A 14,131-nucleotide genomic window follows, 5' to 3' on the forward strand; every position below is an offset into this window, starting at 1 on the left:
ATATATCATTACAAATGATTACTGAAACATTCTTGCCTAATTGCCAACATCCCTGATTTAATAGATTGGGAATGGATGGAAGCAAATTTGCAATATTTTACTGCTATGCAGCCAAATAGCTCACAAGTTAATCATTATGGACCTGAAGATGTACTGTCATCACTATCTTCTAAAATTTATAACTTTAAACCTAATCAACCATGTACGTACTTATAACGTTAAGTAAAAATCAACTATTTTCATTTATCTATAATTAATCTTCTTATGAAATACTGCTTTCTTGTATATTAGTAACAGATGAAAAAGATTCAATTTTACAATTAGAGGAACAAGTAAAGGAAAGTGTTTCTCACATTATTGACGCCACTACTTTTGCTAGGATGAAGGTAATTATATCGTAAAGTTAAAATACTAGTTGAAACGAAATTAATACTGTCCATATTGCATGAACAGAAATCGAATTATTTATACTTTATAGGACGAAAATTCCAAGATTGAAAGTTTGAAGAATATTCGTAGACGTCGTGATATTGTGTTTTCGCAAGTTGTACGTGGTTAATGTTACTTATACGTAAGAAATAGTCGACATTATGCATTTAAAATGTCAATTTTTTTCTTTTGTTTAACCACGGTCTAGGTCTCAGCTCTTGTTGCATCATTCTATTATAAAATCATGTACGAGAATATTTATAATCCGAAATATTTTGATCAAATAATGACGATCGGATTTTTGGCATCATTCGAAAGCCTTCTTAGCAACTATGGTTAGATGTACTCGTATATATATATACATTATACAGTATATGCGGCTTGTATCGTAATCATTATTTTTAGGTTGAAAATGCTGAGTTTCTTCTTTGGCATGATAGGTGACGAGACTGGCATGCTTGAAGACATGTGGATTGGTGTCCGAGATTGTAAGAATGTTTCCTTTAAGGTAATACAATAGGCAATAATATTTGACGCAATGAATTGGTTAATTGAAAAGATTGGGAATTATCTCATTACAATTCTTTTATTTCTAATTGCTTATTGCAGATAAACCGTGCAAAAGGTGATCAACCTTCGCCAATACCTAGCATTAGCGGTTCAAGGTAAAGCGTTACTTATTTTTTTATGATACTAATTACGAATCTGATATTTGCACAGTACTGTGTATTTGCCATTTTCAACTAAGGTATTCTCATATTACTTGTAGGACCCACTTAATTGTCAATATTGAACTAGAGGAGAAGGCCTTTTCTGAATTGCCTGAGCCTTTGCAAACGGGAAGAAAATTAATTAAAGTTGTTCCAGTTCTATTTACTGTTGGTATTAATGAGCAGGCCACAATTGCTGAAAGGTTTGATGTTCAAGCTCAAAATTTTATTCTGCAACTACCTATGGTTATAATGTAATGCCCTAATCTAGTTTATCTGTTATCATTACTAGACTTGGACAAGTCGCTTTGCAAGATGCTATCAATGATTGGAGTTTTAAACGATTCAAAGCTTATTTTGAGCAATATAGGACAATGCATCCTAATACAAGTTCGTACATAAGTATGATAAATATGTCGAAAAAAGAGAGAAATGGTGATGGTTGCCATCAGTTTCGATGTTTTAGACAGATGCCATAGCATACGTACGCTAATATACTGTCTTTTTCTTTGATAATTCTGTAGGAACTAGCAAAAGTAGCTACTCTCCATCTTTGAGTGAATCCTTACAGAAATTGGAAGAAATTATACAAAAGAAAGCAAATAAGAACATCGGAATATTGATTCAAAGTGAAGAGGTACAAAATATCTGTCTTTATTACCTAATGGGCTTGTTCATTATAGTGCCATTGATACTTGCTATGCGAGTTTTAACCACGTTGATTTTATTGTATATCTGCAATATAGATTTGTCGTAGACTAGATGGCGGAAGATTAACTTGTTGTAAAAGTGGTAAAGATCGTACGTCTATGTCAGTTACATTAGAACAATGTTTGTTATTGAGGAATGAACATAATCTTGAGAAGAAATATTTTGAACGAGCATTAGAAACAATGAGAAGGTAATTCCTATGTTGTCTATTTTTAATATGCTCCTTTGATTTCATAAGTACAGTACTACGTGCTGATGGGTAGTAAAAATATATTCGTACTACAGCGTTTTTATTTGCATTGACAGTGAGGGTCCTCGACGTGAAAATACTTGGAAAAACGCTAATGCTCGATGTTACGCTTTTAATCGTATGCAAGTGATGGTTTTACCTAATTTGTATAAACCACCTGCAGGAACTTATGGCAGTGCGCAAACATAGTCTCTTAGATAGTATTTGTCGTATTTTTATATACCGTATCACGAAGTTTCCGAGATATTCATATAGTTACATGCAATTTTAAGGAATTGTATTAGCAAGATGACACACGCACAAATATCGGTGGCTGTAAAAGTTAGCTTAAGTCATATTTTACGAGTATTTAGATATTACCCTTTTGAGTTGGCTAAGGGTTGTACTGAAGCATAAAACTCACTTTTTGTATTATATAGAATATCTTGCTAAGCAACCTAGTTAGAGTAGATGTATTATTATAGAAATTTTAAGACATTGGCTTGCATACGTAGTATCTATTCGTTCTATATCGATGTATCTGTAGATATACACATTTGTGTCTATATTTATTTTACCTTCATAGTAGTATTTAATAGGCAACTACTATGTTATTTGTATATTTTGTCACAACTTTGTCACTCAAAATATACGAGGTTTGATATAAGTATGAGAATCTTTTTAATGACGTATTTTTGCTATCTTAATAAATAACCGCGCTACTGCATAGTAACAATATTTACAATGTCTTGAATATTATTTTGCACTCTTGTAGAAGCATAGATATTATCGTATTCTTCTGTTTTCATATCACATTTGGACTTGTTTATAAAATTATTTTGTCATTTGGATAGATACATATTTATGTCAATTTAATATTGAATAAAAAAAGGCATTTAAAAATAGATTGTCATTTTGCTTAAAATTATTACTTAATTTTATGTTAGATAACATATTAACTTGGGTTACCAAAATTCATCATCATCGTCGCTGTCATCATGTTGAACAATTCCGTCAAATAACTTGTTGAAGCATCGGCTACTGGGATTAGAAAAATGAATATATGGTCTATGTTTATCTAGTTTTTGTAGACAAATCCAGCAAAAGTTACCATGACATATAACACAATGCATTTTATTACAACCATCTTTCTTTTCGATATCAGCTCTACATCTTGGGCATCGTTTGCTATTTTTTTGTAGCCAGTCTTCGCTTTGAATTTGCTCTATAACTTTGTGTAACTTTTGCTCACCATAGAGTTTGACCATTTCAAGGCGTTCTTCAGCATTACCGTTCATGTAGCGCTCGCATAATTCGCGTGCATCTTTAGGACTGAGTGTACATGGCACGACGCCATGATAGGCTCGTTGACATTTAATGCAAAATGCATATTGGCAGCCAGGACAGCGTCCTAAAAGGCTATTTTTCTCTACTAAAACGGCCGTTTGACAGGATAATCTAGGGCAGTAGACAACATCAGACATAGTCTCTAGAGCAGAGCGTAGTTGTAGTTGTTCATATCTCTCGTAATATTCATTACTAACGAGTCGTTGAATCATTAATGGTAATATTTGAGAGGAACACTCTTGACTTGGGCAGGCGATGGGATTGACTTTACCATCATCAATCATGACCGTGATGTAATTACTGACACAATCTTTGCAATGAACATGTTGACAAGGTTGCAATTGGACACAATCGGCGCCAGATTTTTCATCGAAACATATATTACAAGCATGATAGCCGTTGATGAAATTTCTATCGATAGTTTGTTCATTAAACGTAATAATCCTTTCCATGATCATATTTAGCGATGGTATTTCTTGTACAACACGTGGATCAACGACTCGTACTGGATCGGATAGATCTTCTTCTTGTGAGGTAGTAGCACTTTTTTTACTCTTTAAGTGTAAGCATACTGATTGTAAAATGCCTAATTTATCGATTGCTTCATCGGTTAGAAATTGAAACCAATCGAATAGGACAACGCAGCCTGTGTTGTCCTCCCATATTTGATCCAAATGTTCGCAAAGAAGCGAGAGCTAAAGTAGATCATAAAGAAGAAGATATAGTTTAGTGTTGCATTTCAGCAATAAGGTTAAGATACTGTAGCTCATTTCCATTCTACCCTTACATAATGTATGTGCATATCTCACGAACTGTGATAAAGTTATACAACCATTGCGATGAGTTGAGGCTAAGATAAATGTACTGTATAGTAGATTTGCTATGGCTTATGCCGATATTTAAATACTGTAGTGTTGGTGCTAACCGAAGAGCAGGTCTTCTGCATTAAGAGGAAGGACCGTATTGAGTTTGCTTACCGTAATTTTATTGAATCACTGTGATAAAGCTTTACGACTACTACTTATACGCTTGATTATTATTTCTTATTCAAATTACTTCTAGCTGACCAATCGAAATTTTTCTTTCTTCTATAAGATAATCTATTAATCAATCTTAGCCATAATACAGTCTACTTAATTGCTATTGAGACTTCTTGCTTCTATAAGATTATTCATGAACTAGTATAGTAGGCTATGAAATAACAAAGCTTAAATATAGCCTAATTTATTTAATTGATTAATTGATTGCATGGTGTAGATGTCTATAATATACAGTCCTTGGAATACTTTAAATAGTCTGTTGTGTATACGCATATATTGGCATAATTTTGTTGAATAACTACGATAATGCTCCAAAACAAATTAATTGATAAATCGTAATACTAGATCATAAAGTATTTTTCCATTTGACTACCCCTGTTGGTCATTCCTATTTCTCTATGTCTGATTGCATCCAGCGGAGTTTGAGGAGACAGTCATCATCTTAAGCTTAAGGCAGAGCTTTACATGGCATTCTTAATGGACTATATTAATTGGATAACTCCAACATTATTCAATCAATTAATGGATACAGGCTTGTAATTTATGAAGCCAGCAACAAGATATTGCAATATGCAATAAATGATTACAAGCTAATATAGAATAGTCGATGTGATAATCAAGTTTAACTATAATACAATTTAATTAATTGACTGGGGGAAGTTGGTAAGATTAGGATTAGTATATCTCATCTGTTATGTCTCTATTAGCATCATTAGCCCAACTACTTGCACAATGATCTTAAAGTTTTCTTCAGTTTGACTGCCCTTGTTGATCATTCATACGAGTATATCCTCCGGATGTAACTGCAAGTTCGATTGCATCCAGTAGAATGGGAAGAGGCAGTCATTACAATAATGTTAAAACAGGATATTGTATGACGCTTTAGTGCACTATATTAGTTGGATGACTCTAACATTATTCATGCAATTAATGAGTACAGACCTGCAATTAATTAAGCCAACAGCAAGATAGTGTAATATAGATGGTTGAGGGCTAGTACAATATGAAATAGTCAATGAGACAATCAAGTTGAAGTACTCGTATAATAATACAATTTGATTGATTAACTAAGGTGGAGTTGGTCAGACTAGGATTAGCCTAATTCATCTATTATGTACTCATTAGCACTATTAGTCTAAACATTATGCTAGATCATAAAGTAATTTTCCGTTCGACTACCCTATTGATCATGATCATTGCTATTTCCCCATATCTGAGGCAACTTCAAGCTCGATTGCATCCAAATGAAGCTTGAAGAGACAGTCATGACATTCAGTTCAAGACAAGCCATTGCATAAGATCTTTCGTGTGTTCAATTGATTGGATCACTGTAGGACTATTCAACTCACAGACACAAACCTGAAATTTATTAAGCCAGCAACAAGATATTGTAAATGTAGGTGGCCGGAGGCTAGGATAACACTTTGGCAAAGTGAATTCCAGGCAAATGGCGGGCAGGTAGCTAATGGCGTAAGTTTGCACTTGATCTTGGCTTCTTTCAACGATCACTTGAAATGACGGTGGGATATTAACCATCGCATACAGTATTCCTCCTAATTGATTTGCCGTTTCATCGTGTGGCTGGAATGTATCTAAATCATAGATCGAAGTTAAGGCAGAAAGTTCATTTTCTTGCTCCACTTGATCGCAATCTTCATCACCATCCGCCATGGCAACGTCCTGTGAATGCAGCAACGCTAGAGTGGTTATCCCTCTGCTCCCGTACAGTACCAACTACTGTACACTGTACGTCACAGAAATCCATATTCATTTCCAATGACAAGTTGCAAGTCCAGTCTAGTGCTGTTGCTCTGCTCTACTGTATTGCGCACTATATAGTATTGTCTTCCGCTCTTGCCGGTAATCATGGAGACCGCATCAGCCATCGCATCATCGAAAATATGGATGGATGGATACTAAAAAAGGGAAAGAAGGAACCATTGCATAAGTTTATTGAAGATATAATACCATAAAAAGACTGAGAGAGTATTCAAAAGTGGAAAGAAACTCGCTTTTAAGTGAAGAGATTCGGTCCAGTCTTAGGTATTCCATTTTTGTACTGTACTCTATCGCATCATCGAAATATGGATGGATGGATACTAAAAAAGGGAAAGAAGGAACCATTGCATACAGTATGTTTATTGAAGGTATAATACCATAAAAAGACTGAGAGAGTATTCAAAGTGGAAAGAAACTCGCTTTCAAGTGGAGAGATTCGGTCCAGTCTTAGGTATTCCATTTTTGTACTGTACTCTATCGCATCATCGAAATATGGATGGATGGATACTAAAAAAGGGAAAGAAGGAACTATTGCATATGTTTATTGAAGGTATAGTACGATAAAAAGACTGAGAGAGTATTCAAAAGTGGAAAGAAACTCGCTTTCAAGTGGAGAGATTCGGTCCAGTCTTAGGTATTCCATTTTTGTACTGTACTCTATCGCATCATCGAAATATGGATGGATGGATACTAAAAAAGGGAAAGAAGGAACTATTGCATATGTTTATTGAAGGTATAGTACGATAAAAAGACTGAGAGAGTATTCAAAAGTGGAAAGAAACTCGCTTTTAAGTGGAGAGATTCGGTCCAGTCTTAGGTATTCCATTTTTGTACTGTACTCTATCGCATCATCGAAATATGGATGGATGGATACTAAAAAAGGGAAAGAAGGAACTATTGCATATGTTTATTGAAGGTATAGTACCATAAAAAGACTGAGAGAGCTTTCAAAAGTGGAAAGAAACTCGCTTTTAAGTGGAGAGATTCGGTCCAGTCTTAGGTATTCCATTTTTATACTGTACTCTATCGCATCATCGAAGTATCGATGGATGGATACTAAAAAAGAGAAAGAAGGAACTATTGCATAAGTTTATTGAAGGTATAATACGATAAAAAGACTGAGAGAGTATTCAAAAGTGGAAAGAAACTCGCTTTCAAGTGGAGAGATTCGGTCCAGTCTTCGGTATTCCATTTTTATACTGTACTCTATCGCATCATCGAAATATGGATGGATGGATACTAAAAAAGAGAAAGAAGGAAGTATTGCATATGTTTATTGAAGGTATAATACGATAAAAAGACTGAGAGAGTATTCAAAAGTGGAAAGAAACTCGCTTTCAAGTGGAGAGATTCGGTCCAGTCTTAGATATTCCATTTTTATACTGTACTCTATCGCATCATCGAAATATGGATGGATGGATACTAAAAAGGGAAAGAAGGAACTATTGCATATGTTTATTGAAGGTGTAGTACGATAAAAAGACTGAGAGAATATTCAAAAGTGGAAAGAAACTCGCTTTTAAGTGGAGAGATTCGGTCCAGTCTTAGGTATTCCATTTTTATACGTACTCGAGTTAAATATTGTATATATATAGCGAGTCAATGAATACCCCAAGATTTAAGAATAAATATCGCTATTAGCGAACAATCTGAGTAAATGAGAAAGGTTCTATCGAAGGAGAACTGAAAAAAGGTTCGAAAGAGAAGAATCCTATCTTCAAAATGGAGTGGTGTGCTGGTTTGGCGATTCTTGAAGTACTACCATGGATTACTCGATATATAGCATACAGTATATCGAATAGTTCATGGCGCCACTTACTTATAAATAGAGTTGTTGATATCATATTATAGTATAGTCTTGCAATGTCAAGGACGATTGTAGACGTTGCTTTTTTAATATATTGCAGGCATCAAGGCCTATGATGCAGCCCCTAAATCAATAGTGAAGCATTTTGAAGCAGACCCTACATTTCTTGATGTATCGAGAACGTAAATCGATTGAGAGCTAGAAACCATTTTACTCTGTCAATCATGAGGTGATGACCGAATAGTTCAGAGTCAAGAATATCGTCACAGGAAGCCATGATGGAGTTTATCTTGCTGCATATCAACCGTCTAGCTCATTACAATTCCATGATATCATCATTGCATAGACAGTAAAGTTTCAATACACAGTCCATTTATTGATCACATTACCTGCCACTAGGTGGGCTATTTCCTTTTATTACTTCATTATATGCATCTTAATTTTTAAACTAGTAAAATCAGATACTTGCTATACACTAGAAATGTACCTAATTGTTATAGGTTTCTCCGTCTAGGTAGAATTGACATATACAGTACAAGTACCGTAGCAAAATTGTACAAATATGTGCCTTTAAAATGAAAGGCACAGAGTAAAATAAAAGAACAATTGCAATTTTTTCCACCATTTCTCACCTTATAGTTACAGCAATACATTAACCTTTGCAATACCTTATTAGTTACTCGATCAACCGTTATTGTAATTCACTAACTGTATAATATTTCAAGAAAGAAAACAATAATGAAATTTTAGGCTAAAGGGCCCAAGGTTATTGTCCTCGTACCTTTTTAAAATGGGATATTTTCATTCAGTGTTATCATCTACGCGTAACTCTTTCTCTGTTTGCATGCTTTGCTTTCTTACTAAGCAGCAAGAGCAATTATTACAATCACAGCGTTCAAAAAAATTCAATTCTATTTCAGAGCTTGCAGTAGCAAAAAAATTTTTGGGTATTATTTTAAATCTGTTGAGTAAAGAAAATCAAGAATGAAGCATTGCTAAATAATATTCATGGTGATATATATTTAAAATCATGAGTTGCCGTTTTGCATATCGATATTCCAGCCAATAACTTTGCGGTCAAAGCCTGCAGAAAATAGATTACAGGGCGCATTGTCATCTTCGCACCAAGCTGTACAACATACCATCCGTTTATGACCCTATGGGTAGAGATGATATAGAAAAACTACCTTAATACTACATAAGAAGATAAAGACGCAGTCAGATAATAGAAGCGTATCCTATTAAAAAGTATAGCATTAGAACATACTTGACCATTGCTGCGTGGAAGGCGAGCTATGCGATTGCCATTTAGGTCGTATAATCGTATATGACGATTATCGTGTGGAATGGCAATAACGTTATTTGAAACTGAAAGTCTATTGTAATAAAATAGAATGTATATTAGATGACATAGTACATTAAATAAAATTGATATCGCTAGCAGTGTGACATCAACAATTAATAAAGAGGCCATGATATCATAAAATGGTATATGTTCATTTGTAATAATGGAAGCTATTATTTTAACGTACTTATTAACAGCAGAATCTAATCTCATAGTTGCGGATGGTGATCGCATGTTTTTTAAATCCCATACCTATAAGGAGAGAAGACTATTTGTTACTTCTTTTGCTACTTACACTTGCGAAATACTTGCATATTCTTACAATACATAGAATAAAAGCAGCTAACTAGATACCTTAACTGTACGATCATCGCTGCCGCTAACAATTTTATCTTTGGCAAATACACAGGAAGTAACCGTGCTGTAAAGAAACAAATTAAAATATTAATTTAATCATATTGATAGTATAGGCCACTGGAATGTTCGAGAACTCAACTATGCGTAGTCATTGATAATTAAATTACATTAACAACACATACTTGGAATGGCCTTGAAAAACATTCACTGAATGAATAGAAGAGCTTCTGAAATCCCATAATCGAAATGTTGTATCTTTTGATGATGTAACCAAGAGATTTTGAGTGGGATGTGTAGCTGCATAAGTAATATCTTCTTCGTGTCCTGTCCGATATTATTGAGTATTATATCAAGGATGAGTGAATGACGATTTAAAATCGCTCAGATAGGAATATACCTTACTAATTGCAAGGCTTATTTACCGAAGAAAAGCATGAAATGTCTATAATAAATAACATCATGAAATGATCAATAGTAAAATCGTCTTTTATCATTCTTACCTGTCAACGTTTGAATAACCATACCGGTATGAACATCCCATAACTTTGCCGTTCTATCCCAAGATGCAGTTACAATTTGATCACCATCTAGTAGCCAATCTGCCGTCGTAACCACACCTACAATTTTGTATCATATGTGCAATTTAGGAATAAATTGATATTGGATTGATATCTATTCTAAACTGTCGCTATTTACCACTATGATCGCGGAGTTGCAATATAGAGTTTCTAATAACATAACCACTGCTGGAATCGGCTGAACCTAAATTGAGAGATGATCGAATTACTTAAGAACAAGTATAGCAATTACCTAATCAATCTTTTGTTAATTGAGGGAAAAGTAAATTATGACGGACGGATTTGCGTACCTTCATAGTTATTATTCATTAGATCTTCATCTGTATTTAAATTTCCCTTGAAAATAGGAAAGTAGATCAACGATAAATTACTATACAGTAATATCAAATCAAGCGAACTTTTCAGCTTACTGTAGAGATGAAGTCGTGAAAATTGCCTAGGTTGATTCTCCAAATATGAGCAGATGAATCACCAGATCCTATTAAAGATAGAAAGTAGCGTGAGCAAGAGGATATTGAATACTACCGTAAGCATGGTCATTATCCTATCCAGATTGAAATTTTACCTGTACACACTAATGGTTCGTTCTCATGGAAACGAATAGAATTAACTAGGAAAAAGAAGTTAAATATCAAGTCCAATTTAGATATCAATAAAATGACTGTTTCCCTATTATTTTACTAGTACGGTAGTTGAGCAACTTTCATGATAGTCATCAAAACGACAACAACCATCGTGGCAATATTATATGATATTGATGAGGAGAAATTACCAGATCCTTCGTGGCCTTGATATTGAATAAGACGTTGACCACTTTCTATATCCCATATACAAGCTGTATGATCTACAGTATATTCAAAGTAATTATATTGATTAATTGATAGAATTGACAGAAATAAAAGGAATAGATTCAATTAATCTACATTGTTATCCATCGAAGTTATTTATCCTTAGTCAATAACCTGCTGATGCAGTTCCAAGGATAGCATTATTAGCATAGTCTGTACACTTGACTTCCCATATACCATCTCGATGTCCAAGAAAGATCTTTTCCCTTTTACATTCTAATTGATTATTACCAGCTTTTAGATTTGTAATAGCCTGACTAACTTTTCCCTTATACGTTGATTTCATATGGGTTAGGACAGAAGAAGATGCAATAATGCCTTTGTACCCGGCATTATCATTGTATCAATCCAAAATGAAGAATAAAATCAATAGAAAAAAAAAAATGAGAACTTGAACATATTGAAGTGATCTTCATTTTAGTTCATACATGTATCACTATTTCGTTACAGTGATAATCTATGAGCGGTCATTAATAATATTGAAATGTAAGTAAGAAAGGAAAATCAGTCCACTATGTTGTAGTTTATAAGTTGAACTTACCAGTACGATCACGTTTATTTTTTCCGGTAGGGTCTTGTTCATCTCGTGAACCATCCAATCCGACATTTTGGTCTAATTTATCGGTTAAATAATCGATCTTTTCTTGTACTGTAATCATGATAAGAAAGAGTTGAAATTGTATTACTGTATCCAATGTAGAAACAATTTCATTTTTCGATGGAATAGTAAAGTGGAACCTTTTAAAAGTAGCATGTGTATATCTTAATTATTTCATCATAATTTATCGACTTTCATCGTTGTTGTTTCCAATCGAATAGTCGATTGGAACTTTTTGAGGGTAGCATGTGTTTATTTAATCATTCCATTTGAGTCGATCTACTTTCACTTTTTAGTTATCAAATCTGGCTTGTGTGATTTTTTAATTGGATGCTATCGTAATGATACTAGCATCTATTTATTTTATGACTAATCATTTCATCTTAGTTTGTCTACTTTCATCATTCACGTATAATACGTGTACCGAGTGGGATATTTTAAAAGTAGCATCGACACTATTTATTAGTTTAATCATCTCATCTTACTTTGTCTACATTTATCCTTGTCATAGAATATTGCCTGCATGATTATCGAATCGGTTACTAGAGTGGACCATTTTAAGGGCAGAATGGACAGTATTTCTTTATTTTTAATATCATCTCATCTTTGTTTGTCTATTTCACTATTGTCGTAGAATATTGCCTGTATGATTTTCAAATCGATTGCCAAAGTAGAATACTTTAAGAGTAGCATCTATGGATTGTTTCATGTTCATCTCAATTTGCTTCACACAATCGTTATTTTCATCATCTTAGTAGTGTGTCCACTTGCACCATTGTCGTAGCAACATGGCCTGAGCGATTTTCCAATCGATTGCTAACGTGGACTATTTTTCAGAGAGTAGCATCCATTTATTTCAATGCTCATCCTGTTATTTTGGTTCATCTAATCCAACGTTTGAGTAGGAAATTATAAGAGCTGTAATCGCTTATTTAAATCATCTGATGTTAATTTATCTACTTTCATAGAACATTGCTTATGCGATTTTCAACGATAATCGAATATGAAAGTTGAATGCTTTGAGACTACGATACATATCATCTCATTCCAAGCGATTGCCTGAACGAAAGCTAAGGTAGAATGCTTCAAGACTAGCGTGTATTTATTTGACCCTTTCTCATCATTTGATCTTAGTTCGTCTACCTTTGTCCTAACCGCAGAATACTGTCTAGGTGATTTTGGAATCGAATGCTAGAGTAGAATAGTTTACGGGTAGAGTCGATCGCTATTTTAATGGTCTCATTCCAAGCGATTGCCTAAACGAAAACTAGCGTAGAATGCTTCAAGACTAGCGTGTATTTATTTAACCCTTTCTCATCATTTGATCTTAGTTCGTCTACCTTTGTCCTAACCGCAGAATACTGTCTAGGTGATTTTGGAATCGAATGCTAGAGTAGAATAGTTTACGGGTAGAGTCGATCGCTATTTTAATGGTCACATTGCAGGCGATTGCCTATACGAAAACTAGAATAGAATACTTCAAGGTCAGCGTCCATTTCTTTTTACTGTTCATCTCTTAGTTTGTCTACTTTTGTCACTGTCATCCAACCTTGCCCTTACGATTGGGAACACGGACATTTTATTTTTTGAAAGTTGTAAATTGTTTTTGACTGCAATAAATCAGGAAATCACATCATCATTATAGTATAGATTTAAAAGAGATACTGGCTGATGGAATTGTGCTCCAATCTAACCGATATTGACGATAAAAAAAAAAAATGGAGGGCAAACTCAATTCTACGTATCCAACCGAGTTGCAATAGCATGCATTGAAGGCAATCATGGGACGATTAGCAGATCCATCATTCTCCTTGGAAATTTCATTTTTTTTTCCTATTTTGAAGATGGATTATTACGATAGAGACCGCTATCGGTTAATTCATAGAAAATAGGGTATAAAATACAGGAAAATGTGACGAAAGAGAAAGAAAATTGAATGGAAATCGCCAAGTTTGCATGGGTATTGTATAGGCAATTTACTGTAGATCAACATTCAATGCAAGTGCATCAATAAGAAGGAGGGGAAAGCAATAAGAATAGCCATCTCTTGTAAAAAATTGTAAAGGAATGAGAGGACAAGGCGTAAAAAATCAAGATGGCCCTTGACGGAGAGAATGGAATAGGTAGAGTGGATGATGATGGTTGATTGCAGCAGTCTTGCGAGAATAGTGATGCGGATAACATGGAATAGATCTGTACACAAGAAGTACAACTAAAAGTATGGAATGAATCTCAGCTGGCGTGGATGTTGTATGCAATAAGGGCAATGCGATTTTAATGTACAACAGTTCAATCTCTGCAGGCGTAAGCAATAGCTATGGAATTCTCCTCTACGGTAGTACTCTACCATTTC

At 34.3% G+C, this 14,131-nt stretch overlaps 3 protein-coding genes across 3 annotated transcripts; 1 reads left to right on the top strand and 2 right to left on the bottom strand.

The window, feature by feature from the left end:
* Positions 1-862: 862 nt before the first annotated feature.
* Positions 863-2,289, top strand: TRIADDRAFT_31851 (uncharacterized protein; the record flags this gene model as incomplete). The annotated part of the gene is made up of 7 exons (XM_002116908.1): positions 863-937; positions 1,039-1,094; positions 1,199-1,342; positions 1,432-1,529; positions 1,664-1,776; positions 1,886-2,040; positions 2,157-2,289. The coding sequence occupies 7 exons, from the start codon at positions 863-865 to the stop codon at positions 2,287-2,289; spliced, it is 774 nt and encodes a 257-aa protein (XP_002116944.1).
* Positions 2,290-3,044: 755 nt separating this feature from the next.
* TRIADDRAFT_60996 (uncharacterized protein) lies at positions 3,045-6,137 on the bottom strand (the record flags this gene model as incomplete). Its single annotated transcript, XM_002116969.1, has 2 exons — positions 3,045-4,121; positions 5,826-6,137. The coding sequence occupies 2 exons, from the start codon at positions 6,135-6,137 to the stop codon at positions 3,045-3,047; spliced, it is 1,389 nt and encodes a 462-aa protein (XP_002117005.1).
* Positions 6,138-9,080: 2,943 nt separating this feature from the next.
* Positions 9,081-11,490, bottom strand: TRIADDRAFT_31828 (uncharacterized protein; the record flags this gene model as incomplete). Its single annotated transcript, XM_002116970.1, has 12 exons — positions 9,081-9,209; positions 9,320-9,428; positions 9,585-9,649; positions 9,752-9,818; positions 9,937-10,078; positions 10,255-10,371; positions 10,451-10,516; positions 10,611-10,668; positions 10,743-10,810; positions 10,898-10,942; positions 11,105-11,176; positions 11,295-11,490. Coding segments are annotated over 12 exons (1,134 nt in total), but the record flags the coding sequence as incomplete, so codon positions are not given.
* Positions 11,491-14,131: the final 2,641 nt, after the last annotated feature.

The sequence above is a fragment of the Trichoplax adhaerens genome, genomic scaffold (assembly GCF_000150275.1).
Source record: "Trichoplax adhaerens TRIADscaffold_19 genomic scaffold, whole genome shotgun sequence".
Taxonomy (NCBI): domain Eukaryota; kingdom Metazoa; phylum Placozoa; class Uniplacotomia; order Trichoplacea; family Trichoplacidae; genus Trichoplax; species Trichoplax adhaerens.